Source organism: Besnoitia besnoiti, chromosome X, assembly GCF_002563875.1.
Source record: "Besnoitia besnoiti strain Bb-Ger1 chromosome X, whole genome shotgun sequence".
Taxonomy (NCBI): Eukaryota; Apicomplexa; class Conoidasida; order Eucoccidiorida; family Sarcocystidae; genus Besnoitia; species Besnoitia besnoiti.
In genome coordinates, this window is record NC_042365.1 from 694,896 (window position 1) to 722,266 (window position 27,371).

Consider the following 27,371-nt stretch of genomic DNA (forward strand, 5'->3'; position numbering starts at 1 on the left):
TGCGACTCACGTGAGCGGTTGATTATAAAGCCGCAATATTGCTTTGCGTCCCCTCCTCCCGTTGGTCACACTTTGGGCACCAATGCCCTCGTCCTTGAAGGCACACCCTTGTGTAGTGCGATGAAAATAATTTTTGCGAATGGCGCGCCTGAGCAACACTGAAACAGGAGAAGCACGCGGTATCTCTCAAGCATTGTGTCAGCTGCAAAAACACTATATTAGGTTGCACGGTCTCAGGATAAGGCGTTTGCAATGGTGGTATGCCACCTCGAACGCCCTGACACTGTGTATTAATGCGCCATCTTGGGCAAAATGGGGCTCCATATAATCGAGACACTCGCGGCGCGCCCAGATAACATCACGTAACTTCTTGAAAGAAACGATGAGATCGTGGCACCGCGCCACGGCTTTTTTGTTCAGCGCCATGTAAGCAATATCCTCAGCATGCGCGTTAAGGACGGAAGCATGATTATGGTAGTCGACATCAAACAATTCCGCCTTGGCTGCCTTCGCTGGAAAGAGATCCTGAAAACACGTACATTCGCCACAATGTGGAAACCGTTTTGTTCCGAAACCTGCACACGAATTGCCGGAATACAATCGGTCGTTCGATTATCTAGATCCTGTTTCTTCGGGAGAGGGTGGGTGACGGCTGCTGCTGCGTCGCTCGCAAGCGGCGATCTCTCATGTCTGGAGGAACTGACGGCTTCATTTCTCTTCGGCGCTCACGCATTCTTCGCAGTTTTGATCGATACAAGTGGCTACAGTGGCGTCTCTGCAGACCCGTGTGGGCATCGTGTGCGGCAGTTGACACCGGCGATATCAAGGTACTCAATATATATATATATATATAGGAATTCTCGTCAACGAGAATTCCTACTCCCTGCACTCTCTAAGGACCCTTTCACATAGGTAAAAGATAGCGCAACTCTCTCACATATGCGAGCACGCTTCTACGATTCTTGCAGGGCTGTGTTGGAGGGAAGGAATGCGCTGCAAATGGAGGACTGCGAGACTGGATGGACGCACTTTGTCCTTACCTGATTGCTTTTGTTCGCCTCCCTTTCGCATTTTTCTTTCCACAGGATCACGCTGGCCAGGACGATGACTTCTGGTTCGTGAATCAGCTCCACGCGCTTCGTGTCCTGAAGTGTGTCTTGTGCCAGTCCGCTTAGACAGGCGCAGAAGCTCTGCATACATCTTATCGTGCATAGTGCTTGCTGTCGGTTTTGCGGAGGAGCTAAGGACACCTCTTTTTTCTCTGATATCATCAAACACTCTAGCGACAAAATGCAGTCAACTAACGGCTTCAGCGCTCGGATAGCGATGTGCTCTCTCTCATAGAGGTACCGAACCTCGAACGCGAACCACCGCTGAAGGAACTCCGTCCCCTGCAATACAGAAACCGAGGCAACGACAAAATCGCAGCTCATATGTACTGGCAGACACCTTCAGGAAAGAGCGCGTATGCGCCTCTGAGTTCCGTAATGGTAGATCCTCGTGTGCACTGTCACTAGCGGGACCTACAGCCGACGGATTCATACGCTTGTACTGACACACGTCTCGTAAATGACCGAGTGCATAAGCACGGCGCAAATCGTATATCGCAGGAAAGTGGAAGTCGGTGAGTCTTACATCAAAGCAGCCCCTGATCTAATAGCTTCAAAGTTACCGTATGTGCTATCATTTCGGTTGCGAGCTGTTTTCCTCAAGGCCATACCCCTTCATCCGTATCCATACCCAGCCCTTCACTTGCCTGCATGGCTCGAGTAGGAAGCGGACGAGAGGCGCGACTCTCCGGCAGCGACCGTAACTTGTTGCAGACCACCAAGTGATTTATCTCTTTTGCCCGAATGAACTCCCGTAGGAGTTCATCTCGGAAGTGGAGAAGTTTTCCTGAGTAAGTATACACCCGTCCGTTCACTCGGTCTGTAGGTCCAAGTTGCGCGGCTTTCAGGAAAAAGGGGAAAGGAAAAAGGTGCTTTTCAGGATCCATCTGATTGCCAAAAATTTTGAGGAAACGGGGGAAACTACGTCGGTGCTTCACAGCCTCAGACGTATTGAGCCCGACGCCTTCCAGCTCTGTCTGGAATTGAGCGAGGAGACTCGCATGCCGACGAAGTTGCCGGCTGTCGACGAGTGACGCTCGGGTGGACCGGCAGAGAATTATCGGTGACTTGATCCGATTCCTGCATTTTTCCTCAACAAGGAAGTGGGGGTCTTCCGCACGCATACCGTCAACTGCAGCTTCGTTGAGAGACTCGCGAGCGGTCGGTCCCGCAGGAAAGTTGGCCGCGTTTCCGCTTTGACGGCTATTGTTCGTGCCAGCGTCAGACGCGTCTGCCATCGCAACGAGGGCCCCTGCTGCGTGGCGCACTTGAGCTTTGGACTCTTCCGTTTGCAGCTCCATGCTTGCGACAGCAGCTGGCACACGCTGGTTTGAAAGCAGCCGCAATACCTCCTGCGGTAGCTCCGGCGCCCCAGGTTCCCCTGAACCAATCGGTTCAGCTCCAGGAATTTTGCACGGGCTAGCAAGCTCACGCTCATTTGATGAAATATTCCCTGTCTCGGAAACAATGCGTTCTTGTCCTTCCTTTCCACAGGCATCCTGAGAAATCACACCATTGGCGGTCATGTGAGGAAGCCCCTCGTCTTCCCAAGATTCTCCACTAAAGCGCTCACCCACTCGTGCTTCTCCATCATCTTCGCGGGCGGGCACGCTCGGTTTCAGCAGGTAGTGAGCAGGAAATACGGGCAGCGTGTCGGTGTGGGACGGGTCTTCTTCCAGTTTCACTTTGAGCGAATCCCGATTCCCTTCCCTCTCCCCGCTGCCCGCTAGGGATCTTGTATTTGAGATGTCAACCATTTTTCATGGAAACAATCATGGCCAGGCGCAGGTCAAACACAGTGCGAGGGGCTAGGGCCGCGCATGCGACGGAGCCTCTACAACCATGCGGGGGCTGCAGCTGGGGCTGACAAGACGCTCTGGAAGCCGAACATCGGAGGGCTCCCCAGGAACCCAGGATGAGCACAGACAGGCTGTGCACAGAAGCATTCCTTACTTGGAAGGTGGTGTTCGATACAGTGAAGGCTGCACCGCGTGCCTGATCAAGATCAAGGGCAGAACGAGTCTGTATTCCAAACCCCGTCTTAGGCAGGGAGCCCACCTTTCACGCTGGTTGAGTCGGCGGCGCAGGGCCTCACAAATGAAGAAACACAGAACCCATCTTTGACGTTGACTGGCACAGAACGGTGTACGTTACCCGTGGCACAAAGCTCTGAGAATGAGGACCTTCAAGCTCCCACTGCCCAGTACAGAGACGAAGACCCGTTGACGGCTGCCTAGAAGTCAATGGGCTCACAAGCGCTGCACCGGGGCGCCCACGAGAGTTTCAAGTGTCATTGTGTCTCCCGCGTACATGCCATTGTCGATTGATCTGAAAGGCTCCGACAATCCTCCATTAGAAAATGACTGTGTATTATGCAGGCACTGACGCGTGGTACCAAGGTCAGTCGGCTCACCCTGAAGTTGGGGGAACCACGGCGAGTGTAGGCGAACGGTGAGCGACTTTTCGTCTCACATCCCATGCCGGCTGGCATGCTAACGCGAGGCTGATCCTCGGACAGAGTACCAGTCGCCTACACAACACACTTTCTAGGGTCCGAACGGCCGAAGACGCTTCGTCGTTCGCACAGTGTCCGCGATGCTGTCGAAGGTGGCGCGGGTCAGTACCGTCTGCCTGGGCCCGTGACGCCCAGGAACCAAGTACCTCCGGTGCTCCACACGTTTTACAGTCGACCTCCCTTCTGTGGAGAGGTTAAGTTAGAACCAGGCCAGTAGGGTAGTAGTTGGTGAGGCAGTGGGATCAAGGCCAGTACAGCGGGAAAGTCGGAGTTTGCTGCTACCACGAGGCTCCACCAAATACGTAAGGCCCGCTATAAGGCTGCGCACCACTGTACGTATGGACGAACGTGCAAGGTGCGCAGGCGAAGTATGGAGATACCTTAGTCGCATTTTTGGGGCTGTGGATCGGGTGAATCTCAGTAGGCTTGTGAGCCAGGGCAAGCAAACATGGCCACTGCAGCGTCGTAGCTCCGCGCATGACCAACACACAAAATGGAACAGTTGTCATTTGCAGGTACCGTTTGTTCCATGTTTCGAACAGGAGGTTGCCCACCACACAGCATCCGACGTCCGACAGGTAGAACCGGATGCAGCGGCGATCAACGATACATTAGAGAATATATGCTAGGATCTAGGGTTTAGCAGGCTTCGACGACGGCGGAGGCAGACTAGCAACCGCAGCAGTGGAAGTGTCCAAGTTGAACACTAGGCAATTGGGGATTGGTTCCTGTTCTTTCGTGATATACTTCCGCAGTTCTTGCGCTGTAGAGACACAGCAAAAACAAGAAATAAGACGAAATGGCGACAGATCCTCGATTCCAAAGACGAGGAACGTGGGGTGACAAGATGCATGCACAGGCGCAGAAGACGCCAGGAAACCCTACGACTGGTGATTCTCACGAACACATGTATATATGTATATACGTAAATAAGCATAGATTTATGCATGTATGGAAGCAGGCACAGACGAGTGCATGCAAAGCGGGATGAATATCCTACATGCTGAGCGTCTATTCGCCAACAAAGCAACACCCTTACTCAAAAGGTCCTCAACCAACCAGTGCTCTTGCCTTACGTGTATGCTCCGCTCACCTAGAACGCCGCCCACAATCGCCGCTGTGACTGTGTACTGACGCCCCCACATCATCGGCAGGGTGCTAGAAAGCGAACGCACGCATTCACAACAAACACTGCCTCCGTTCTGGAAACACGGACATCCCACCGGAGAGCAGATCCCAGTGAACGACCCGTGCGAGCAGGACTGCACTCTGATCACTTGACAGCTGCTGCACGGAGAGCCGCACAAGCACCTGGGACGCTGCTGAATATGCGGCCACGCATGCACTTCACGTGGCCTAGCCACTTATGCGCCGCAGTCGTCCGTCAGGTCTACAATGAGTTTTAACGAGGCTGCCTCTTGCCACCCACATTCATGCCGAGCTACGTCGTCTCTGCCTCTGCTAACGACCAGCTCTTGCACGAATATCGTTCCCCCGTCTGCCTAGTCTCTGGACAGGTCGCCTGGTATATCCATATTTACCATACAGTCTACGTGCAAAAAACCTCTCAGGCGTGTCTGGTTTATCTGTCCTGGACACAAAAAAGTTGTAGACTTGAAGCGCAAAACCGGATGTGCAGGACGAATGCGAAAACGCACCTGATGAGCTCTGCCGACGATTCGGCTGCAGCCGTGGCGGCGCCTCCTTGCTCGCGGAGCATCGCGTCCGCGTACGCCGCAAATTTGTCGTCTTCGGCTTCGCGCGCGTAGCGAGGAAAGGGAAGCGGTCGTGCCAGCGTCTTCTCTTTCTGCTGTACTGCAGCCGCTTCCTCTTGGGACGCCTCCCAGCGCTGCATAGCTTTACACGGGATGACAGCAAAGCGCGGAAGGTGAGAGTACAAAAAATGGCCGATATACGTACACTATGGTGTCATGCAGATATCGGGTTCTGCGAAACGTTAAATAAGGCAGAAGGACGTCTCACGGAGAGACGCCTTAGTGGTAGAAAATGTCTAGCTGACTAGGTCGATCTCGAGGTGTGTAACTCAAACGCAAGCAGTGAGGCATGCGAAACGAGGTTTGCGCCTCGCTGTGCGGCAGCAAGGCAGCTTGCGTGCCTGGGTAATTTCCTGTTGCCTCAACTAGTGAGAAAGCGGATACTTACTCAGGTAGACGAGAATTGCAGGATCCACTTTCCGGTCAGCTCCGCCCTGAAACCAAGCACAAACACACACGTGAGGGTTCGAATGCGCACGTGAAGAAGGCAGCCTCCACCGACCGTTGCCAGTCGCCTTTAATCGACACGCCGAACGGGTGCCTTCTGAGCAACCGTGTTTGTTCCCGAAAGCATGTATATGCGTTCTCAGCGCCGGCCACCGTATGCAGATCGGCGACATTTTGCGTGGATATACGGAAGGGAAAATGAAGATCTCACGCTTGAAATATAAGCCATGTCGGCAGCATCATTAAGGCCGTCTATTCTCGTCTGCACCAGATAGGCAAATAATAGAGGTACCATGAAAAAAACGCAAACATACCCAACAAGCGAACACCCCCACGAGTACAACTATGCGTGTGCAGGCTGACCCCGAGGCGGACGTCCGCGCAAAAAGCTTCATGTCCGCGTCTGAGACTGGGAGCGAATCGCGAAGCACCCGCTCAGAGACGCTGCATCGAGGTCACGAATCAAGCAAGTTAAGTACAGAGAATATGCAACATATATATATATATATGCTGACGTGCTGGAATGAACCTACGAGGTTGCACTGGAGCATCTGCTCTAGGGATGGGAAGGCTAGTTCCTTCAGTTCAGAAGGCACGGGTTTCTCGTCTCCCTGCGCTGCAGCGCCGTTCACAGTCTGCTTGGACGCCCCCACGCCGCCTGCGCTCGAAACCGCTGCCGGCACCCGACTGTGCAACGTGAAAATTATACAAAAACAGAGGGGAATACCTTTCATATTCCCATATCCGTAACAAGGTGTGCGCATATATATATGTAAGTATATATGACACAGTATGAGCTCCTGCACAGCAACACACGTCGCGAACCACATATTTTATATCAGCACATGTCCTTATACATATTATATATATATATATGTTTATATATATGCACGTACACGCACGTGCAGGTGCGTGGCTCGACACGTGAGTCCCCTGTTTGCCCCAGAATTGAACAGTCGGCCCTGTATCTCTGCGTGCTGCAGTTGACTGTCCCTCCGACACTTACAAGATGTGGTCATGGAAGTTGACGAATCCAAAACCGAGCTTGCCGCTGCAGTGTGAACTGCAGAAGGCCTGCAGGCAAATGCAACGCGAACGCGGAACTCCATTGAGCAAGCTGAGCGGAACGCAACGGTCATACGCATGCCTCATGAGCTCAGTGACCGCTGTCCAACCACGTTATGCGCGTTGGAGGGACGATAGGATCTCGAAAAAGGCGACAGCAGAAAGTGCCTCGTGCCAGACTCTCTGAGGAGTCGTCGTCTATAGGAGTGCATGTACGCACAAAAACCTGGGCTAAGCTTGCAGACGGGAAGCATATACGTTCTGCTTCGCTGTGGGCTGAGGCCAGAAACACTACACGGTGGCCTCTGTGTCTGTTTGATTGCATGACAAGGGCTGAGACGCGTAAAGACTGCGACGCGTTTCAGCGTCTGGGCTGAGGCGTCGTCGAGGCTGAAGGCTGAAATACGCTAGGTGCCTCCGCGCGTAAACGAGACGAGTCTTGCAGTCACGCAAGCAGACGTATGAAGCCGTGATCCCGCGCTCCCCATGCGGAGGGACGCGACTTACGACGTTGAGAAGGCGACAGAGGCTGTCGAGATGCACCTGCAGGCCGCCCGCAAAAAACACACACACATACACACGCGCTTAACAGAAACCCGGCGATGTCCAGAGGCTGTCTACGCGCTCCAGTCGTAGCACTGCGTGCCGCACTCTGGACTCGAAAACGGAGTTCTCCCGCAGGCCTACCAACTCGTGGAGACGGTAAAACTCCGCGGCGACGCAGATGACCGTGAACCGCGTGACGAGCTGTGTCGTCGCGGCTGCCCGCCGGTGCTTGGAGGCGTCCACGCACTTGGCGACGCGCGCAGGGGTCCCGTCGCGGATGGAGTCGAGCAGCTCGCGGAAGGACGCCTCTGGGAGTTCTTCGAAGGAGACAAACGGCGCCATCTCACGGAGACCAGCGAGACTCGCGGCCGCCACCTGAGCAGCACCACGCGGCGAAGTAAACAAGCATGAAAAGGCTTCGGAAAAACACGCGACGGACCGCAGTAGTGCGGTGAATCCTGAGTCCACGCATGCGCGAGAGACCAAGGAAGGCGCAGCAAGACGATGGAGAGAGCAGGGCAAGCGATACCCTGAACCCTACAAAGTACGACACGCGAAACCACCAGGATCAGTCGCTGCCATGCAAGGAGAATCAAACGCAGGATCTCGCGCGCCCTCGGAATGACTCTTGAAAGCCGATTTGATGAGCTCATCAGACGTCCAGTCGGCACTCACTGAGCTAAGCGGCGATGCATGCGAAGGCGACGAGAGGAGACAGAGGAGCCAGAGAGACCGAAGACGAGAGAATCCGGGCGAACGGAAGGCGCAGGGAGAAGCAAGCGAGATGCCACAGCGCGACGGAGACAGAGAACGGATGCCAAGGTTCGCGCAGAGACGCAAACGAGAAGAACGAGGTCGCCATCAACTTCAACGCAAAAACAAGTCACAGGAGACACCACACGGCGCCGAAGATATGCAGATACGCGGCAACAGGCTAGAGCCAGGCGGCACAGCAGAACCCTGCCTGAATTGGAAAAACCCGGAAAGCATACGACCTGCAAAAATGAATGAAGGAGCCTTACCGGTTTGCCTTCGGCTTCTTGCTTCAGCAGAAAGTTGAACGTGAAGTCGAGAGGACCCACACACCGGCTGTCGCAGAGCGTCACTCGCACGCCTGTAGAAGACGCGAACCGAGCTCAGCAAGATGGACATGCAAACGTGGAAGAATCACGCAAAGCGCCACACCCGAGACGCCACGCACATGCACTGCCGCCACGAGACTCGCATCGCACGAGGCACAGACGAATACCAAAAACGATGGAGAAAGCCCCAGTCGAGCAAAACAGGCACGCCGCGCATGCAGAGAACGCAGTGGCGGAGGGAGTGAAACAGACCGTGGAAATGGACGGCGATCAAGACATTCACAGAGGAGCAACGAAACTCACATTAAGGCACACAGGAGCATATCGTCGAATTCGATGATCTCATGTGTTCACGCAAGTCTAATAAGCAAACATTACAGTTCCCAGAGTGCTAACGATGATTCCCGATATGAGACACAGTCAAATGAGTGGAGGAGACCCGCACGGAGACTACAAACGCCTCTGTCAGGCGCCTCCCACACCGCCGACAGAATCGCACTAGAGACAGTGAGGCGCCAGACGACTTTTTTCGTCGCGAAGTGCGCACAGCCCTACCAGACAGCGCGAGGTTTTTCGCAAGCTCAACGTGGATGCTAGTAAGACCGACGAGCAGCACGTGCGAGGAAAGGAGTCTACAGGGAAAAGAAAAACACATCGGAGGAGCCTCTCGGGATGCATCGTCAGCCGAGGTGCTGACGCGAAAAACACACACGGCGCAGGAAATAAACGAAAAGCACGCAGGCGAAAGCACACACATGGACGGCACGGTCATAATTCCACTCGAGAGAAACAGAAATGTGGGCATCCGGAGAAGGGAATGAACGCCGTGAGAGACGACCTAATGCCGCGGAGAAGCTGCACGCAGCTCAGACTGCGTGACAGGTTCGAGGCGCTGGAGTAGCAAGCAAGGAACAGGAGGGACAGAAGAAACAGGCAACCAGAAAAAGAGAAACATGCCGTAAAGAAACGAACGTCAGCGCTGCCCTAGCCGAGGATGCACTAGCCTCGGTACGCCGCAGTGAGTGTATTCCGCACACGCGTTGGATGTCCTGCTGTGGCCGCTTGCCATGTTGAAAACGCGAACAAACACAAACAGTATTCATTCGCAACTCTGTGCAACAGGTGCAGCGCGCAGACGGGACATTGAACGCACGAATACCATCAATTTAAAGAGGGAGGCGAGGAAGTGGGAGAGAGTGGTGATGAGAGGCGACTCAGGGAGGCACGGAAAGAGAAAGGGAACGACGCGCCGATACGGCTAGGCATGGCAACTGACAAAAGCAAGAGAAAAACGCGGGAGGAGGGCAGGGCACACACACGAAGAGACAGCAGAAAAGCGAGTGAAATAAAAAAGAAGAACGCAGAGAAAAGCAAGCTTGCCTTCGCTGAGACTCGACGCCCCAAAGGCGAATCTGGCGGTCGAAAACTCGGTTCGAGAGAAGACTGTCTGTCGCCTGTTCAGGCCCCCCGTCGAGGGCGCGCGCAGGACTCTGAGGCGGCGCCATCGCGGAGGCAGTAGAAAACTCGCAAAGAACGGAGCACGCGGAAGAAAAAATGACTGAAGAGACAATAGCCGGGGAGGCACAACGCAGAAAGAGAGGCAGGAGAAGCTACGCTGGAAACGCAGATGAACAGGAGCAGCAAACGAGTGCCAACAAAGGGATGCAAGGATCACGAAAACGAAGATTGCGCCGACGATGGCAGGTGAACCAAACCCGGGCGCAGCTGAATCGAAAAGCAAAAACAACGGGCAGGGCCTCTCACGAGACTGGAGCCTAATTCCGGGAACCGCAAGAAGATAGACAGTGCGGAAAGCAAAGGAATCGAGGAGAGAAAGCAGAGGTAGAGAAACGAATGGTGCCGTAGCCGCACACGCGCGGGGGAGACTGAGGTGAGGCTGTCATTTGCAAGACAGCGAAAGAAGAGCCTGGTGCACAGACGACGGCTGGAACGAAGGTCGATAGAGGGAACTCTGTGGAGCCCGAACGAAAAGTTCACAAAAAGTCCACAGTAAATGGTAGGAAACGCTAAAGCAGGAAAACGAGGCTCAATCGCGGCGATCTCTCGCGGTCGCTCTGTCTACTTGGCGCGCTCCTAGGCTCAGTGCAACGGCGAATCCCCGAGAGCCCTCTGAACGGACTCTTGACCAAACGAGCACAACCTGAGAAAAACACACGTGTATTCCGGCTTAGATCTGCCACCGGATCGAGGCAAGAAGAAGCTTTACTCAGAGAGAGAGTCACGCGAAGATCTGAAGGGTTCGCTCGCGTGTGTAACACACAGGGCCTACAGAACGAGCCAGAAGCAGCCTAGATGCTCTAGAGGCAGAGGCCAGCAAAACGGAAATCGAAGGTGAATACAAGGTGGACGGAGAGATACGCAGAGACAAAGATGGAAGGTTTCTTCGAGACAGTCGTCTCTCGAGCTTCAGAATTTGGCATGCATGCAGGCCCAGCGCAGTTCATGCATGTGAAGAAACGTCTTTTCTGTCGCGCCACTTCAAGGCGAAGAAGGTAAATCCCCCTCCACAGATCAGCCCCATTTTGTCTCCGCTTTTCACTTTATCAAAACAGTTTCAGGCGCTCCTTCAGCTGCCTATTTTATAGGGGCTGTTGGCGCGGCATTCCATCTCGACGCGCGCTGGCGGCGTCGCGCGCCGCAAGCTCGTGCGAAGTCACTTTCACCGACACTTTGTCGCGATTTTCTTCTCACTTCTGGATCAAAGAACAAGGAACTTGAGGCAGATGCTTCGTCTTGCAGCCGAGATCTCCGTCAATCCTCAAAGAGAGTTTCGTTTCGCGTCCTTTTCGCCGCCTTGGGACCCCACATAAAAAGGCCTTTTCTCTCGAAATTGCCACGATGGGCGCCGAGGCTATGCCTGCGGCGCCTGCCGCGCCTTCTTGCCACGACGACGGCGACGCGCGAGAGGGCAAGAAGAAAAAAGAGAAATCTCGAGATTCGGAGTATCGAAGGACTCGACAAGAAGCGCGGCGCCTCGCGCGCGAGCAAGCTGAACGCAGCGAGGGCGCCGCGAGTGCGCCGCCAGCAGAAATACAGGGGAAAAGGAGAAAAAAAGAGAAAAATGCAGACACAACCGCAGGACGCGAGGCCGGCGCTGTGCCGGCAGAGGCGCGTCTGAGAGGCGATGGGGAGAGGAAAAGTAAGCCTGAGGAAGACGGAGACAGCCGGGAGTACGGTGGCGCAGAAGGCCGCGCCGACGGTGATGCTGAGGAGGCGAAAAAAGGAAAACGGAGAAGGAAGCGAAGAGCGCGCGGCAAGGGCAGCGCACAGGCGGATGAGGCCGAAGAGGCGGGCGGCGATACGCCTAAGGGTCTGCAGGCTGCGGAGGGAGAAACAGAAGCTGTGGAGCCCACCGACGAGGCCGCGGCGGGCGCTGAAGGCGGGAAACGCAAGAGAAAGAGGAAGCGAAAGCGCCGAGATGGATCCGGTAACGCAGACGATGAGGTTGTCGAGAAAGACGAGGAGGACGAAGAGGAAATCCCCGCAGCGAGCCCTGAAGTCCCCGCGCCGGCAGAGTCGCAGAGTCCTCCGCCGGACGCCGCTGTCTCGTCTCCCGCCTCTCCAGAAGATTGTTCTTCTCAGCCGGCTTCGGCGGCGTCGCCTCCGACCGCGGAGGCCATCCAAGAGCGCTCGCCGAAGCCCGAGTTCACCACGCGTTTCTGCGTCGTCAGCCAGCAGAGCGAAGGCGACGCGAGCGCCGAGAGCGACGCGCGCATTCTCCACTCGCTTCACCCCTGCGTCGTTGAGACGCTGCGCCGCCGGAAGATTGGCAGCCTCTTTCCGGGTGCGTGAGGGCTCAGCTGAGGGCAGCCGATCTCGGGGCGAGCGACAGAGTATCTCTGTGTTCGCCAGGAAAAAGTTTTTCCTTCAGCGCGTGCGACTCGAAGCTCCAGGCTCCTGCGTCGTAACGTAGTACCTCAGCTAGGGATTTTTCCGGCTCCGCGCATGGGCGTTTCTTGTATCTGGCTGGCCTGAGCTCTGCGTAGCGCTTGAGGGACTTCCGTGGAGTGTTTGCCGGCGATTTCAAAACGCCTGGGGGGCAGTTGGCGTCGGTTGCTGCCTCTCTGGCGTGTGCGCGCAGTCCAGCGAACCGTCGTCAGCTTCTTGACGCGTTGCATCGACAAACCCTACGACCCTCAAAACTGCGACCTTTGTGTATCAGCCCCTACAGGTAGGCGACGGTCAGACGCATTTGACAGAAGTCCTTCCTCGCCTGGCAGGCGGTCACCTGTGCATCGTCCCGCGGCGTTCACCGGATCCAGTGAGGGCTCGAGCCGCGTATACTGCGTCTCTATCTACGTGTGTTCACATCACGGCAAGGCGGCAGCTGCACCGCGGGATGTGAGGCACGCGAGGCGTGCATCCGTGTGGCTGGCCGTGCGTGCGTCGGCTCTGTCTCCGCTTCGTTTGAGGAAGTTCGTAAATTTCGATTTCGTCGCGGACCGAACGGGAGGGGGCAGCGGGTCGCGAGGCGCGTGGCTCACGTTGTGTTTGTTTGTCGCCGCAGGAGAGGGAAAGACGTTCTGCTACGTCTTGCCGATCGTCAGCTTTCTCCTGGGGACTGTGGGTAAGTCTCGGGCTTGAGAGTGACTCCCGGTTACCGCCAGTCGGCTCGCCGTCTGGCTCAGTCTCCGCGGGTGTCGGCAGATCTGCGTGCGGCTGGGGAGACACTCGCATAGCGTCGTGCGCGCCGAGGACGTCGACGCGGCGTGCGTTTCTTTAAGACAAGCGCCTTTCCTGCGCCGTCGCTAGTCTGCCTGTTGTGTCGGGGGCCTGGCAGGCTTGTCGAGTAGCTGGGAAGCTCGCAGGCTGCGCCGTTGTATGGTCCTCGAGATTCGAGTTTTTTGCAAAGCGCGCCTGTCGCGGTACGGCCTGAGCCTGACAGCGGCCTCGCGCGGCCTCCGCGTGCTTGCAGGCCGCGCCGCCTCTGAACTGTCGTCCGGTCGCGGGGGTTCGTTCGCTCGGCATTATTTTTTCTAAACTCACCCTGTTGCACGCAGTCGAATTCTTCTTGGCGTGCTGGCGAGTGTGTTCAGTTCGCACGACGCGTTGCGTCGTTTTGACGCCGACGCGCGAGTTGGCCGCGCAGGTCGCGGAGGAGTTTTCGCGGTTTCGGCACTTCCACGCGTCTCCGTTTCTGCTTCTGCAAGACACGGAGAGCTCGCATGGGCTGCGGAAGGCGCGTGCAGCCGAGGTGTTACCCTGCTCTGCGGCGAAGTGCAGCCAGGGCTCTTTCTTTTGTCGGGATATCTCTGTCGCCTGTCTCGTTGGCGAGCTGTCGGGTCACGCCACGACGCGCGGGGGCAGCGCCGCATCGGCCGACGGCGCCGCGACGGCAAACCGAGACGTCTTCTTCTCGCTGCAATCCGAAGCCTCGCCCCGCGGCTCGGCGCTCGCTCTGCCGACCTCGCCGGCATCCGCGTCCGCGGCGGCCGCGGCAGCCGCAGCCTCTCCGCCAGACGTCGTCATTTGCACGCCGGGAAAATTCACAGAGTTGGTTCGGGCGGCGGTTCGCAGCAAGAACAGCGAGGCGCTCGGCCGCGGCGGGCTTAGCGACCCGAAAGAGGCCGCGTTCTTTGACGAGGCACGAGATCTCTACGGTGAGAGGCCGACCAGGCGCCCTACCGTCAGTTGTTATCTGTCTGGTACTGCATGCCCTGGCTACGTAAGGAAACGGAAAGGTTAACCGTTGTTCAAACACAGCAGTTACCGTAGCGCGCGAGCTGGAAGGTGGAACGACTGAGCCTTCTACTGCGTAGAGACCGCTTGGCTTGGCGTGTCGCTGACCAGCAAATTGGCTGCACAGCCCCCTCCTAAGTCGTGAAACGCATTTGTAGTAGAGTGGCTGCAGAGGCCCCTGGAGAATGGGGCCGAGGCCTCAGAGCGACGGTATCATGCAGAATATATATATATATATATATATATATATATATATATATATATATATATATATATATATATATATATATATATATATATGGGGCGCTAGACACATCGATCGGGAGGCTGATAGGTAGACTGAGGGACAGATGCAGAAACGAAGTATAGCAGAGAGAGAGGTAGGTGGATTCGTGTGCAGAGCGAAGCCGCCGTTCGCGCGCGTGCCCATCGGGGCGATTGCTCTGCATTCTGGCGTCGCTCCGTGTTGTGTCGAGGTCCGCGCGCTTAAGCCTTTTCTTCGTTCAGGCGACGAGCGCGTCTGCTTGGATGACGTCCAGTGGCTCGTCATTGACGAAGCAGATCGTCTCGTCAGGCAGGTAGGTGGCGCCCGCACTCGGCGAGGTCGCCCGGCGGCGAAAGCGTCCGCCCTTTTTGGCGGGTGTCTCGGGAATTCTGCGTATATGTCTGTGGTGCGTTCGTTGTTCGCGTGTGTAGGGCAGAGGGCATCGTCCGGACGGCGGTACCTTTATACAGAGACGATAGCCACGTGTGGTATGATAGTAACGATACATGGCCTAGCTCTCTACTGCCCTTGGTGCCTTGGCTCATCTGTGTCATGCTCAGCCCTACCATGACTGGATGAAGGCAGTAGAGGCGTTGCATCGTCTCCGCGTGGACGCCTGCTTCATGCAGCGGCCTGCCGCCGCCTCGAGCCTCGCCGGCGCGTCGTGCGCATCCACCTTTTCCGCGTCCTTGTGCGCTTCAGCCTCCCTCCCTCTGCAGAAATTGAGTGAGCTCCATTTCAGTGTTTTGACTGGCTTACTGTTTACCTATTTATATGGACACGTGCATATATATGTATATTCTGTATAGAGCAGATGCGGTTTTCTTTATGCGTCGGACGGCCATGGCTCACCTGAAGAGGCGCTCACGCAGGCAGTGAGAGAGGGTCTGCTGCATGCGCTGTCCCGCCGCGCTGGGCAGTCACGCGACACGCACGAAAACTGATCCATACGCATGCCAGTTTCTGCGCAAATAGGTTCGAACCTATATATTTAGATTTACAATTATGTGTGTGTGTGGCAACACGTCAACGCGTGTTTATGGGCTCTGGTGTCTGGTGAATGGTTCTACTTTTCTCTCATCAGCCTTTTCTGCCACGATGACAAAGAATCCGAAATCGCTCGCGTCGCTGAACCTCACGCGGCCCTTCTTCGTCCTCTCGACCCCAAGCGGTAACTGCAAACACTCGCTTACCTATGTTGACGTCGATGCATCTCTGCGTATTTCTGTCCAGCCGAGCATCATTAAAAGTGTCTACGTCATTCTTTTTGGAGTGTAATCCATGGCGCGATTGCATCTGCACGCACATAAGAGACTGCCCAGCTCGCTGGGAGTTTGCCAAGTGTTGGCACGTCGATCGTTCTGTGTCGTACTCCGGCAAGAAGCCGCCGCGACCTAAACACGGCGTTGTCGTATAAATATATACATAGTCACATATGTGTAGTTTTTTGTTTAAACGTGCTCACGGTGCGTGTGTGCATCACAACGTGGACGTTGGTATCGGGATTTGGCTTCATTGTTGCTGGTGTTCATTCAAGCCTTGATGTATCTTCGCATTCGGTGCCCTGTCGCAAGCGTGCCTACGTTGTGGCGTGTGGGGGTGTTCGCTCTCTTCTTCGCAGGTCATTATTCTATGCCGCTCTCTCTGGCACAGCGGTACGTGGTATGCGACGCGAGCGACAAGCCGCTGTGCCTCGTGTTGCTTCTGCTGCACCTAGTGCGAAGCTTGAAGCATGCGCCTGCACCGGGAGCCTCAGATCTGCAGCCTGACACGCTTGAGCAGGGCAACGATGACGCAGAGGAGGCGGCGGAGGCGGACGCGGCGGGGTCAGGCAACTCCGATGACGACAGGGGCGACGCGAATGAGGCGTCTGACGCGGACGAGTGCGACGACACCGGCGAGAGCCGCGAGGCACAACTGCCCGGTGGCGGCCGTCAGGAGGAGCCGGGAAAAAAGAAAAAGAGTTTGAAGGCTTTGGTCTTTTGCGGCACGCGTGACTCCACGCATCGCCTCACGCGGCTTCTCCAGCTCTACTTTGAGCGCTCGGCAGACAGGCAAGCGCCAGCTTCAGAGTTACGCGGCATGCTGCAGCTTCTTCCCTCCATCTCGTTTGACTTTGGACTGCAGTTGCCCTCGCCTTGGCACCTGGTCTGGGCTTTCTCACACGTCTTGTTTCTTTTCTCTGTCGTGGTGGTATGTTCGTGTTCTTCCGACAAGCGTAGCCGCGTTCTCTCGTGGTAAAACATCTTCCTTTTGCGGAGCCGCATTGTTTTCCCTCGTGTTTCGATTTGCCTTTCTGTTCTCTCTGCAGCCAGTTGGCGCCATTGGCCTTGCCGCCTCTCGGCTTGTTCGCGTCTCGATCGGCATCAGCGTCGGTTCAAAAGGCCGTGGCGCAGGAGGGACCTCAGGAAGATGAGGCGGCAGACGGAGAAGGCGAGGAGGCCGCGAAGGCAACGGCAGTCTCAGGCCAGGCACACGTACAGCTGCGAATCCGCGAGCTCTCCAGCAGTTTGACACAACGCGCGCGAATGAAACTGCTCAACCAGTTTAAGTACGTGGCAGGCGGAGTCTGTGGGCGCCTCGATACTGGCACGGATAGTCAATAGCCTATTCTTATTGGTGATAGCGTCTCTTGTTTCGCGCTGTGTCTTGCGAGGTCCGGGTACTGTTTCTCTTGGAGTGTTTCATGCGGCCCTGGGTGGCGTGGTCCGCTGCGCGTGGCTCTGCGTGAATGGGCTTCTCCGCCGTCGGTTCTCTGTTGCTCGCCTGTGCGCCAGGCGTGCGCCTCTCGTTCACCATTTGTGTTCGCCGCGTAGTTGCATGTTTGTCGCAGGCATGGCGCTGTCGAGATTTTGGTGTGTAGTGACCTGGCGGCGCGCGGTCTCGACGTGGCGGGACTCGACGCGGTTTTCCATTATGACGCGCCGCAGCACGTCCAGGCCTACGTCCACCGCTCGGGGCGATCGGCTAGGTGAGGCGAGCTTCAAAGAGGAGGGTATCGGGAGGCTGAAGCCTGGGTGGATTCGGCTGGATTGTCTCGGTGGCTGGCGGGCAAGGAGCGTTTCAACCCAGTGCGCCAGTCCGTGACGTGTGCAGAGGCGCCAGCACGTTCTTTCAGAGCTCGCCTAATATGTTTGGTACGCCGTCACACGATCTTCAAAGCCCTGCACGTTTTGACAGAGTCACGGACGACCCTTAAACCCAAGCAGCGGCTTCGCCTTGTCTATACACGCTTTTGTCGCCGGGCTGCATCGATGCGAGGCGCGGCGAAGGCGATCTCTAGCAGTCTGCAGATCCCAAACGGAGGACGTTCACTGTTGCCACGCTTGCAGCTGTCTCAGTGACGCCGCGCTCCGTGGCTCGGCGTGACAGCTCGGCCGGTTGAGCGCTTGCATCTTTCGGATGGGTTTTTTCCGCAGAGACCCTTTTTCGAGATTTTTGACAAGGATGCGTCTGCCGCTCGCTCCGCAAACGCCGTCGCTTTCGGATTTGCGAGTTTTTTCTGTTTCTGCAGGGCCGGCGCCCAGGGTCTTTGCGTGACGCTCGTCGCTCCGCCGCAGATGCGGGCCTTCAGGGAGATGATCAAGAAGAAAAACGCGCACCTCTGGAAGATTCTGCGAGAGATTCACGTGGATCTCTGTAGGCAAGACGAAGGCTTCCAGCAGGGGTGAGCCGAATCCACGTGCGGCGCAGCGCCTGGCAGTGCTGGACAGTGAGCAAACGGAGAGGGTCGCGTGCCCAGCCACGGTAGACTGAGTGGAGAGACAGCTGTAGATGGACGCATGCCAACAGGTGGCAGTTTTTGCGTCATTTAGTAATAGGGGAGTGGGCTACGGCAGAGGTCAACAGTGGTGCGCGGCGTGTGTAGCGCCTACCTGCACTGGACTCGGCGAACAGGAACATAGCCGGGGAGGTACAGGCAGTTTCCACGCCGCTGGTCTAGCTATCTGACGCGCGCGTGTCTCCCCCGTCTTGTCTTCCGTGTTCCCAGATATGCCGCTTTGTTGAAGCAGTTAAGCGCATGCCTCGCGCTCGAAGCAAAAGGCAGGCTCGACGCGCAGAGTCCACTCCCGCCTCCGCAGCTCCTGGCGCTTTAAGCCGCCCCGCGTTGGAAGCCGCAATGGGGTTGCTAGACGTATATATGTATATATATATATATATATATATATATATATATATATATATACAGAGTGTGTGCAGAGGAATACAAGATGTGCTGTCATTGTTATTCCGGACGTCTTGTTTGCACAGAAATGCACACCCGACCACATGGGGTAGCAGCTACGCTCGGCCGATAATCGTATTTCGGGGTATATTGTATGCGTATGATATACATCACTTGTCTCACGCTTGAGAGAACAGCTGAAAGGCGGGGACGATAATTGTGTCCGTGGCGCAGAGGCCTGGAATGGTCGCGCTCACTGTGGCTCTCCCTCTGTGCATGCAGCTCTGTGTTTTCTATCGAGCCAGCTTACCTATACCCCCATAGAGGAGTTTCCTGCCTTGTTGAATTTGACTTCCTCGGAATTAGTGCAATCGTCTTCGTTGCTCGGCTTCGCGAGCCCGATCCAACGGGCTTCACACAGTTACACGCATTAACTTCACTTATCTACACGACTACGTCGGCACTTGTGGCTATACATAAATATACATATATCTGTTAACGCATGCATATATGGACAAACGTTTTGCTGATGCTGCAGGCGCATGGTGTGCGCTCGAGGCGCGAGCGTAGTGGCAGTCAGCGCATAATGCAGGATGGGGCATGGATGGTACTCGCCCAAAGCGTATTTACCCGTGTGTAGCTCTACGCATCTCAGTGAACGATGCAACGCAAACGCCTGTTTGTCTCTACAGAACACGGCGGGCTGTATCCCGCAGATGAGCTCGATTGGCAGTGTTGATTACCGCGCCAATGTCTAGGGTGGACCCCCGGCGCCGTGCTCTTTCCCGCGTGCAACGGATATACTCCCAACTCGTGAGCTCGAGAGACGGTTGGTGGGCTATGAAGCTCAGAGAGAGCGCTGGACTGTTGGCGCACAGTGCTAACTGCGTAGGCACTCCGGGTCGCGAAGGGCGCCGGCGCGTCCCACGGAAACAGAGAGTCTCCTGGGTCAGGGGGGGAGGCGATCGGAAGTGTATAGCTCATCTCGAGTGTTAGCTAAGGCAGACGACAGTGTGGCTGCAACAAAGCAATGACCTGCGGACGTGTGCGGCTCCCAGACGGGGAGAGGCGACATGTAGCGATCTTCTGTGGACAGCGGCGAGAAACTTCGCAGGGCATTCTCTGCGGGAGTTACGTGACTCGTGCCTCTCGCTGTGACAAAAAACTCAAATCAAGACCTGTTGGCTGGGGAAACTCCCAGGCAAATGAGACGGAGAAAGACAGAAGGCGACCATCCAACGGGAGCACAAACGGAGGAACAAACAAAGAGAAAACGGCATCCAGAGGCAAGCGCGAGCTGCGACTGAGCTCTGCGCAGCTCAGCGCGGATAGAGGGGGCATGATAAAGACACTGGAGCGAGTCACGCAGGCCTGCGATGACCCCGCAGGGTTGATAAGCGCAGCGCGGTCTCGCGTGCCTGTGTTTGCTGACACAAACGAAGATCTTCAACGGTGAACGCTCGTCGCGCTGCTCACAAAACAATGCACCGATGCGGCCGAGGCGTCGCGTGGAGCGCCGCCTGCCAGCAAGACTGGAGCCAAGAAGAGACGGCAGCGAGACAGAAGGAAAGAAGCGGCGCAGTCGCCTGCGCGGGTTCCGAAAGCGATCACCCGATTCCTTCGGCCTGCTCAGGACGAAGCGAAAAAACGAGCGATGGGGGGGGGGGGAGACGTAGGCGCGGAAGCACGACGCGGAGTGCGCTTACTTTCGGCCGCCGCCCGACTTGGGTTTCTTCTGGTCGACAAGGAGGTACTTGCGCTGCAGTTTGAAGTGTGAAACCAGAGCGTCTGCCACCGCCGTCGCCATGTTTCCCTGCACACAAAGAATTCACACTCGCGGCCTGCCTTCCTGAAGCTGAGTGTCGTAGGAGTCTCCGGCAACGCACGAAGCATTCTTCTCTTGGTTTCCGCGCGCTCCATTCACTGCAAAGCTGACCCAGTAATAGCCGGTGTTGTATCTGAGGAAAAGCTAGAGTTGGCTAACAAGTCGCAAGCTTCGCAGTTTATGTTTCTACACTTTCACCGTCATTTATTGAGAGTCTCAGCGGTGCTCTGCGCAGCACTGCCGGCCGCCACGCCTGCCTCTCCATCTCGCCCCTTAACAGCTGCGGAGGGGCTGTCGCCCTGCTCGGTAAGGAACGCGTCTGAATATTTTTAGGCTTTAGGGCTCAGGGATTCGCTGGCGCGGCTCACCTGAACGATGATGCCGTTCTGCTCCTTTTGGCCAGGAGGGGCGTACGTCGAAGCCGCCGATGCAAGTTTCCTCTGCAAGTATTCAGCGACGGTTTTGGGATCCAACAGGAAGGCGTGGACGCCTCTGAGTCACACAGCGCATCGCCACAGCGTGCCGCAAGACCTTGAAAGAGCCGCGCGCCCGTGCCGCGCTCGACTCCAGACCCGAACCCTCAACGCTAGCAGCGCCTTCAAAGGCCTCTGCGACAGTCCTCGAAGGCGCTCTCACATCGCCGAAACGTGCCTGGAACAGCAAAGTGAGCACAGAGGGACACGGCCACGAAAGCGGCCCTCTGTGCTACACACTCTCCCAGTTCCGCAGCCTGCACTGAGTTGCCCAACCGCAGGTGCTAAGCCCTTATCAGGTGTGCGAAAGCATCTCAGTTGGAGGCGCGCCGTCTGACGCTTGGTGAACGGATCGCCTCTCTGCGCTTACACAATGGACGTGATATGCTTCCTGCCGCCGAACCGGTCGTCGACGGTGATCTTCACCGGCTGCCAAGGGCCCTTGCTGAAACCACAAAATAGAAACCACACTCAGAGAACGCTTCACTCGAGACGAAACGACAGAACAAAGGAGAGTTCTGAGGCTTCGAAAGGCCAGTTAGATACTGGCATACAAAAGAATATATCAGCAGTAGGTACTGACGCGCATGCGCGGATCCTCGCACGCCGCGACCGCGCTTGCTGTCTCTTTCAAGGGCGATGGCAAGTCTCGACGGCGCTGCAACGCCGCTGCGGACAGGCAGGCGACCTGTAATGCGAGTTGACGTTCGCGCGTCGTTCCGCGCTCGCCGCCGCTAGGTTCGCGTGGACGCGGAACCGCGCGATGACGCTGCGTCGTTCACGGCCTCGGCAAACGTACTGGATTTTCAGGCTGGTGACGTCAAAGTCTTCCGGGGCGCCGGGCGGGACGATGGCATGGCACGGCTGCAGGAGTGCCTGCCATCGGGAGAACACTTGCTCCTTCTTCATTTTAACTTCGCTCGTTCTGTCCATCAGCTCGGCGAGTTCGTCTTTTGAAAGGACTGCGAATGCGCACAAAAAGCAAAGCCACAGCCCAACGCTGCTCGCTCCGAGAAGGCCGACGGAGGAGCGGCGCGCGAGCAACAGGCACAACCCCCCCCTCCCCCACGTGCTACGGTTTAGGGTTTAAAGTTTTGGTTTTTTTTCCGCCCTCGCGTTCGTCTCTCGTGTTCACTCACGGGCTTCTTTAAGGAGCGGGTCCAGGACGAGCGAGTCACCGCGACCTCCGGACTGCTTCTTCCCTTTGTCCATCGGCGATGCGGCAGCATCGTCTTCGCGCTTCTCCTGTTGCGCCTGCTCAACGGCCTCTACGTACCGCGTCAAGATCTCCTTCGCTTCGGTGAAAGTGAAGAAAATGTCTCTGCGCACAAAGCGAGGCAGCGCCCGAACATGATTGCCGCCCAAGCCCAGCTAGCATTAAGACGCAGAGAAAACGATACTTTTTACCTTTTCGACACGTCCGCTACGTCACAGTGGCCCGGGGCAGTACACCTGAGGAGCGTCGCCCCTGCGTGGTCGCGAAGGCGTCAGAGGAAAACGCTCATGGCTCGCCTGAGTTGAGAGGGGAGAGGGAGGCGAGGACGCAGAGCAAACCAGCCGCCGCTTAGCGACAGGGGAGGGCACTGGGGCGAACAGGTCGCATAGCGAAGCAGACGAGAGAGACAGACGCGCGGATGAAAAAGATGAAAATCCGGTGCGTGCGACTGAGTGTTGGGCGAGATGTCGTGTCGCTTACTTCCCAGTTTGGACGTCCAGTGCCTGGAAGATCTTGAGGAGCTTCTGTGGCGGGACGCAAAACTCCAGCACCAACGGGCCTGCATGCGCACAAGCACACAATGTCATGCCTCTCTTTATGTGAGCCGCGGAATAAGCGCATAGAAAAATAAATCGATGAAACATCGCAGTACATAGACAGCCACAGACCCGCATGGGCAGAGCGACGACGCGGCTAACGGCAGGGCGCGGAGCCAGGGAATGGGTATCCAGTTTGCATGCGGCGCCAGCACCTAGAGAGTTATCCATCTAGGTCGCTATCCACATGTATGCATTCAGAAGCCACGCAGGACTCCTACAGTATCGTCGGCGCGTTGCGTCTGTCTCGACAATCCTCCTGATAACGGCCGTCCCTCGAATGAGCCTACCAGAGCCACTGCAGCCCTGCGCACAGCTCGGAGACGCGTCGCCTGCCTTGAGCTTGTCAGCTGTCTCCACCCCAGCGTCTCCCTGGGTCGCAGCCCCGCTGCCGGCCTCCGTGGCTGCGATGCGCTCGGCGATCTTCTTTTTCGTTTTCTCGGGAATCGGCGTGTAGGCGAGGTAGTCAGGGTGCTTGCGATTGACTTTCACCATGGAGACAACGCCGCGGACTTCTTTGGTCTGAAGAAGTTTCTTCTTCGACAGCGACTGAACGAACTTGGTCAGCTGCGAACGCGACAACGCATGCGCACCTCATAACTCGTAACACACCAGATGCACCAAGTGCCCTGGACCATCGCGGAAACGTCGACTACATCTCTACATTCTCTAAATCAATACTTTTCCGCAACTTTATATACATATAGATGTAGTTGTGCACGTATAAGACATACCAACACACGGATAGGCACGTAGACTACATATTTACATCCCGAAATTAGAACCACGGTGGTAAATACGCACACACATGTATATATATACGTATTTGTGCATACGTAGAACATATAAACACAGGGATACACACGTAGAAAGATGTGCATATGTGAGTTCGAATGAAAACGCGAGAGAATCATCTCACTACCGCCTAACGCGGCGCGAGTGCTAAAAAGCCTCTGCGCGTCTCCTGGAACCCCCTCGTCGCCCAGGGGCCTTTTGCGATCCATCATGCGTGCACTGTCTGACGCGCGTTTTCTGCGGTTAAGGCGAGAGGCGCGCCGCTCTCACCTTCTTGTACGATGCCTTCCGCACGTCTGGGGGGACGAAGGCCGCTAGCTTGCCTTCGCCGCGTAGCTTCTCGACATAGACGGCCGGCGCGTCGGTCGCGATTTTGCTGTGGCAGACAATGGAGAGGCGAACGCGATCCGGCGCTGCAGGCCTCCCGCAGACTCCACGCCGCCGCATGCGGGCCTCCAGGCACGCATGTACCCTCAGCCGCCTCTGAGAGACCTTCTACTTGCGCGCTCTTCGGCAGCGCACATGCGCGGAGAGAACGACGAATCGCGGACTTCAGATGCCAGTCTTGCAGCGACGGCGACCACTGGAGGAGTTCTAACGCGCTTGCCGTAAAAGTCCAGGCCCATCAACATACTCACGCGCAAAAATATATATGAATTTACATATATAAACATATGCACGTATATATTGACATACGTGAATTTATTGATATTGATGCCTGCAGTCCGTTACATGCAACTTCCGATCTCCATGTTATGTGTGTGTCTGAATTTCGTGTTGACGGATTCAGACGCCGCGCAGCGCACCTGTTGAGCGCCGAGATATCCATGGGAAGTTGGTCGTCGGAGATCGCGTGGAGAATCTCCAGGGCGCAGAGCCTCAGGTACTCGTCCATCAGCTGCATGCGCACCGCCGCAATACCCGCAAAACGTGGATGCTTCCTCAGTCAGACACTTGATCGAAACTCAGCAGCCGACAGTGCGCAAGCGACCCGTGAAGGGAACAAGGCTCGCAAGGCGGGAATGGATTTGCCGCAGGCGACACGGCGAAAAAACCCAGCCTAAACCAGCCCACCCCACCCCCCCCCGGCCCGCCCGCCCGCCCCGGCCCCAGTGATCGCAACTCTCGCCGCGCCGTCTCACCTCCGGGGGCAGCGTGGCCGTGGGTGCTTGCGACCTCCTCTCTCCGTCTTCCTCAGCGTTTTCCTCAGCGTTGTCGCCCTCTCCACCTTCGGCGATGGAGGGCGTCTCAGCCTCTCTGGTGGGGGTTTCGGGCTCGTCGGGCGCGTCGTCCTCAGCGGTCTCCTCTTCCGCCGGCTTTTCGTCGGCGGCGCCGCTCCCGTCGTCCCAGCCGTCGCCCTCAAGGCATGCGGGCGCCGCGGGCTCGTTCGCCTCGCCCGCTGGGGCTGGAGCGACGCTGGCGAGGGACACTGCGGTCTCCGCGTCGTCGGCCGCGCCCAAGATCTGCTTCGCGGTGAAGAGACTGTTCGGCGATGACTGCGACCCCAACTGCCTGCGAGGCAGACACACTCGCACCCGCGCGCAGACTTTGACGCCGCGCACACGCGACAGATGGCAAGAGACAGTCTGCACACGCAGACGTAACCAGATGCGTCCTCACACACTATAACCGTAAATGTTTATAAAGGTGTTTACAGATATACATATATTTATGAGTATATACAGACGTCTACAGATGTGTATACAGATGTAGAGATTTAGCAATACTCACATATGCATGTTCGCCTCGCGAGAGGAGGGCGTGCGGACGGACGAAGGGAGTGCGGCTTACCAGAGGCCGTCGCCGAAGGCGTGGATGATCTCTAGCGCCTTGCCTTTGCCTGCGAGGTGGTGAAGCGAGTGCGCGGCGACGGCGCTGCGGCCGACGGCAAACGGGTATCTGAAAACACACACGCGCGCCACAGCCTCGTCTGAGTCTCTCAGCGCGCTCAAGATTCTGCTTGCAGAAACCGAGAGTCCGCGAGCAGCCACGCCAGTCGGCTCCCTCGAGCGTCCAGTGACGAGTATGCGTCGCCCCTCTCGCGCGAGGCCGCTCTGCGGGGCCACACCGCAGACCTGAACTGCGTTTCGCGGCAGTAGCCTTCCTCCGTTAATAGGGCGACCCGTGGCTTTCCCTCCTCAGACACGTGGGCTTCTCCCATGTACGTCTCGGCCTACTTGTTTCCGGCGACGCGCACAGCCCAGAGTTGCTGCACATCGATCGCGAGGCTGCCAGGCTTCTCCGCCTCGGCGTTTAGCACCTTCTTTCGCTGGTCTTCACCCTCGAGAGTGAGCCGCCAGATGACTCCTGGCAGCATCAGGTCTGCGCCTTTGAGAATGAAGGACGAGACCGGCGCATGCACCACAAACGTCGGCAGCATGCATGGCAGACGCCATAGTGCGTAAACCTGGAGCACAGCGCCGAGCTCGCAGCCACACAAACATGTGCGCATCAAAACAGGGCCCGCCCCCGCACGAAAATGCAGATTCACACGCATGCGTAGACAGCCACAGAGAGCGACTGAGGAGAACCGCAGAGAGTCGCGCATGGAGGTCGAGGCGCGATCGCACGCCTGCGTACGGATTGAGACATCGCTCGACATCGATCTACGCATGTAGGTAATGTGATAAGGATAGACAGACAGACAATGATAGAGAGATAGACATTTAGATGTATATGTAGATAGATATGGATAGACAGCTAAGGTAGACAGATCGACAACGATATGAACAGTGAGGTAGACAGATACAGGTAGATATGCATAGACACACAGATATAGATATAGACTTGCAGATATACACATAGAGATGAACATTTAGATGTACAGATAGACAGAAGGAAACAGACAGATAACGAGAGCCAGAAAGACAAATACGAAGGTGGAGAAAAAGACCGACATATCGAGAGAGAGATGCAGGGGGCGTTTGGCCCCTGTCGAGCTCCCCGTAACCCCCTTGGACTTTGAGCGGTGCGCAGACCCGCAGAGAGATTGACCTCGAGGCGGCCGGGTGCACAGAGGGGCTGTCGCCCGTCAAAATTCCCTCTCACCGAAGGAATGAGAAGCCCGTTGACATCAAAAAAGATCGGTTCGCCTTTGCATGCGTAGACGCTGCCGCGGTTGCTGCCTGTGGCGCTCAGGAGCGCCGGCAGCGACGGCGCGGCCGCCGCAGAGGCCGCCGCGGTCTGCGGGAACTGGAGCTTCGCGACGGAGATCTCCTCCTTCGGGGGGAGCAGCGCGTCGAAGTCGGACTCCGACAAGCTCGGGAAGAGCTTCAGCGCTTGGTCGCGCAGCCTGAAGACAGATGGCGACAGCGCCTCCGGGTTCAGGATCGGGAGAAGAGTAAAACACGCATGCCCGAACAAGCAAACAAAGCCACGCAGATGCCGCAGGGCATCTCTGTCGAGAAGGGAATCGAGAGGAGGCCGCTGCTCCTCGATCGGCAGGGACCGGAAGATAAAAGGACAAGAGAGACACCAAGCTAGCCACACACATACACACACGGAACTGTCTCTAATCCGCGATCCATATATACATAAACATATATATGTGTATAACTTTGAGTAGATTTTCTATCGGAATACTCTGCAGGGCGGACATGCTCGAGAAGGCACTAGTCCCTCAGCAAACGGCACATAAATGCAGATCGGTTACCCCCGCGAAGAGCCTATCGCTGCGGGGGCGGACGTGGAGGCAAGGCGGCTGGCGATTGATTTCAGCGCAAGAGAGAAGCGTACTTCTTTCGGTCTTTGTTACCGAGGAGGCTCTGCGTTCCCAGCCCGGCCTTCTTTCTGAACAT

At 56.5% G+C, this 27,371-nt stretch overlaps 4 protein-coding genes across 4 annotated transcripts; 1 reads left to right on the plus strand and 3 right to left on the minus strand.

Annotated features, from left to right (window-relative positions):
- Positions 1 to 213: 213 nt before the first annotated feature.
- BESB_016530 (uncharacterized protein) lies at positions 214 to 2,866 on the minus strand (the record flags this gene model as incomplete). Its single annotated transcript, XM_029360368.1, has 3 exons — positions 214 to 525; positions 1,041 to 1,391; positions 1,721 to 2,866. 3 exons carry the CDS (start codon positions 2,864 to 2,866, stop codon positions 214 to 216), a joined length of 1,809 nt encoding a protein of 602 aa, XP_029216344.1.
- A 1,390-nt stretch (positions 2,867 to 4,256) lies between these two features.
- On the minus strand, positions 4,257 to 10,044 carry BESB_016540 (uncharacterized protein; the record flags this gene model as incomplete). The annotated part of the gene is made up of 11 exons (XM_029360369.1): positions 4,257 to 4,387; positions 4,718 to 4,782; positions 5,283 to 5,481; positions 5,788 to 5,833; positions 6,380 to 6,533; positions 6,853 to 6,920; positions 7,419 to 7,454; positions 7,599 to 7,832; positions 8,480 to 8,571; positions 9,095 to 9,171; positions 9,857 to 10,044. The coding sequence occupies 11 exons, from the start codon at positions 10,042 to 10,044 to the stop codon at positions 4,257 to 4,259; spliced, it is 1,290 nt and encodes a 429-aa protein (XP_029216345.1).
- A 1,354-nt stretch (positions 10,045 to 11,398) lies between these two features.
- Positions 11,399 to 18,601, plus strand: BESB_016550 (DEAD/DEAH box helicase domain-containing protein; the record flags this gene model as incomplete). The annotated part of the gene is made up of 12 exons (XM_029360370.1): positions 11,399 to 12,344; positions 12,642 to 12,731; positions 13,068 to 13,127; positions 13,597 to 14,160; positions 14,747 to 14,817; positions 15,065 to 15,230; positions 15,589 to 15,675; positions 16,126 to 16,741; positions 16,816 to 17,055; positions 17,338 to 17,475; positions 18,019 to 18,171; positions 18,496 to 18,601. 12 exons carry the CDS (start codon positions 11,399 to 11,401, stop codon positions 18,599 to 18,601), a joined length of 3,237 nt encoding a protein of 1,078 aa, XP_029216346.1.
- A 1,770-nt stretch (positions 18,602 to 20,371) lies between these two features.
- BESB_016560 (translation initiation factor sui1 protein) lies at positions 20,372 to 27,371 on the minus strand (the record flags this gene model as incomplete). The annotated part of the gene is made up of 14 exons (XM_029360371.1): positions 20,372 to 20,482; positions 20,863 to 20,986; positions 21,338 to 21,412; positions 21,767 to 21,929; positions 22,107 to 22,288; positions 22,664 to 22,742; positions 23,070 to 23,346; positions 23,845 to 23,950; positions 24,381 to 24,472; positions 24,717 to 25,086; positions 25,366 to 25,473; positions 25,752 to 25,981; positions 26,623 to 26,866; positions 27,310 to 27,371. The coding sequence occupies 14 exons, from the start codon at positions 27,369 to 27,371 to the stop codon at positions 20,372 to 20,374; spliced, it is 2,223 nt and encodes a 740-aa protein (XP_029216347.1).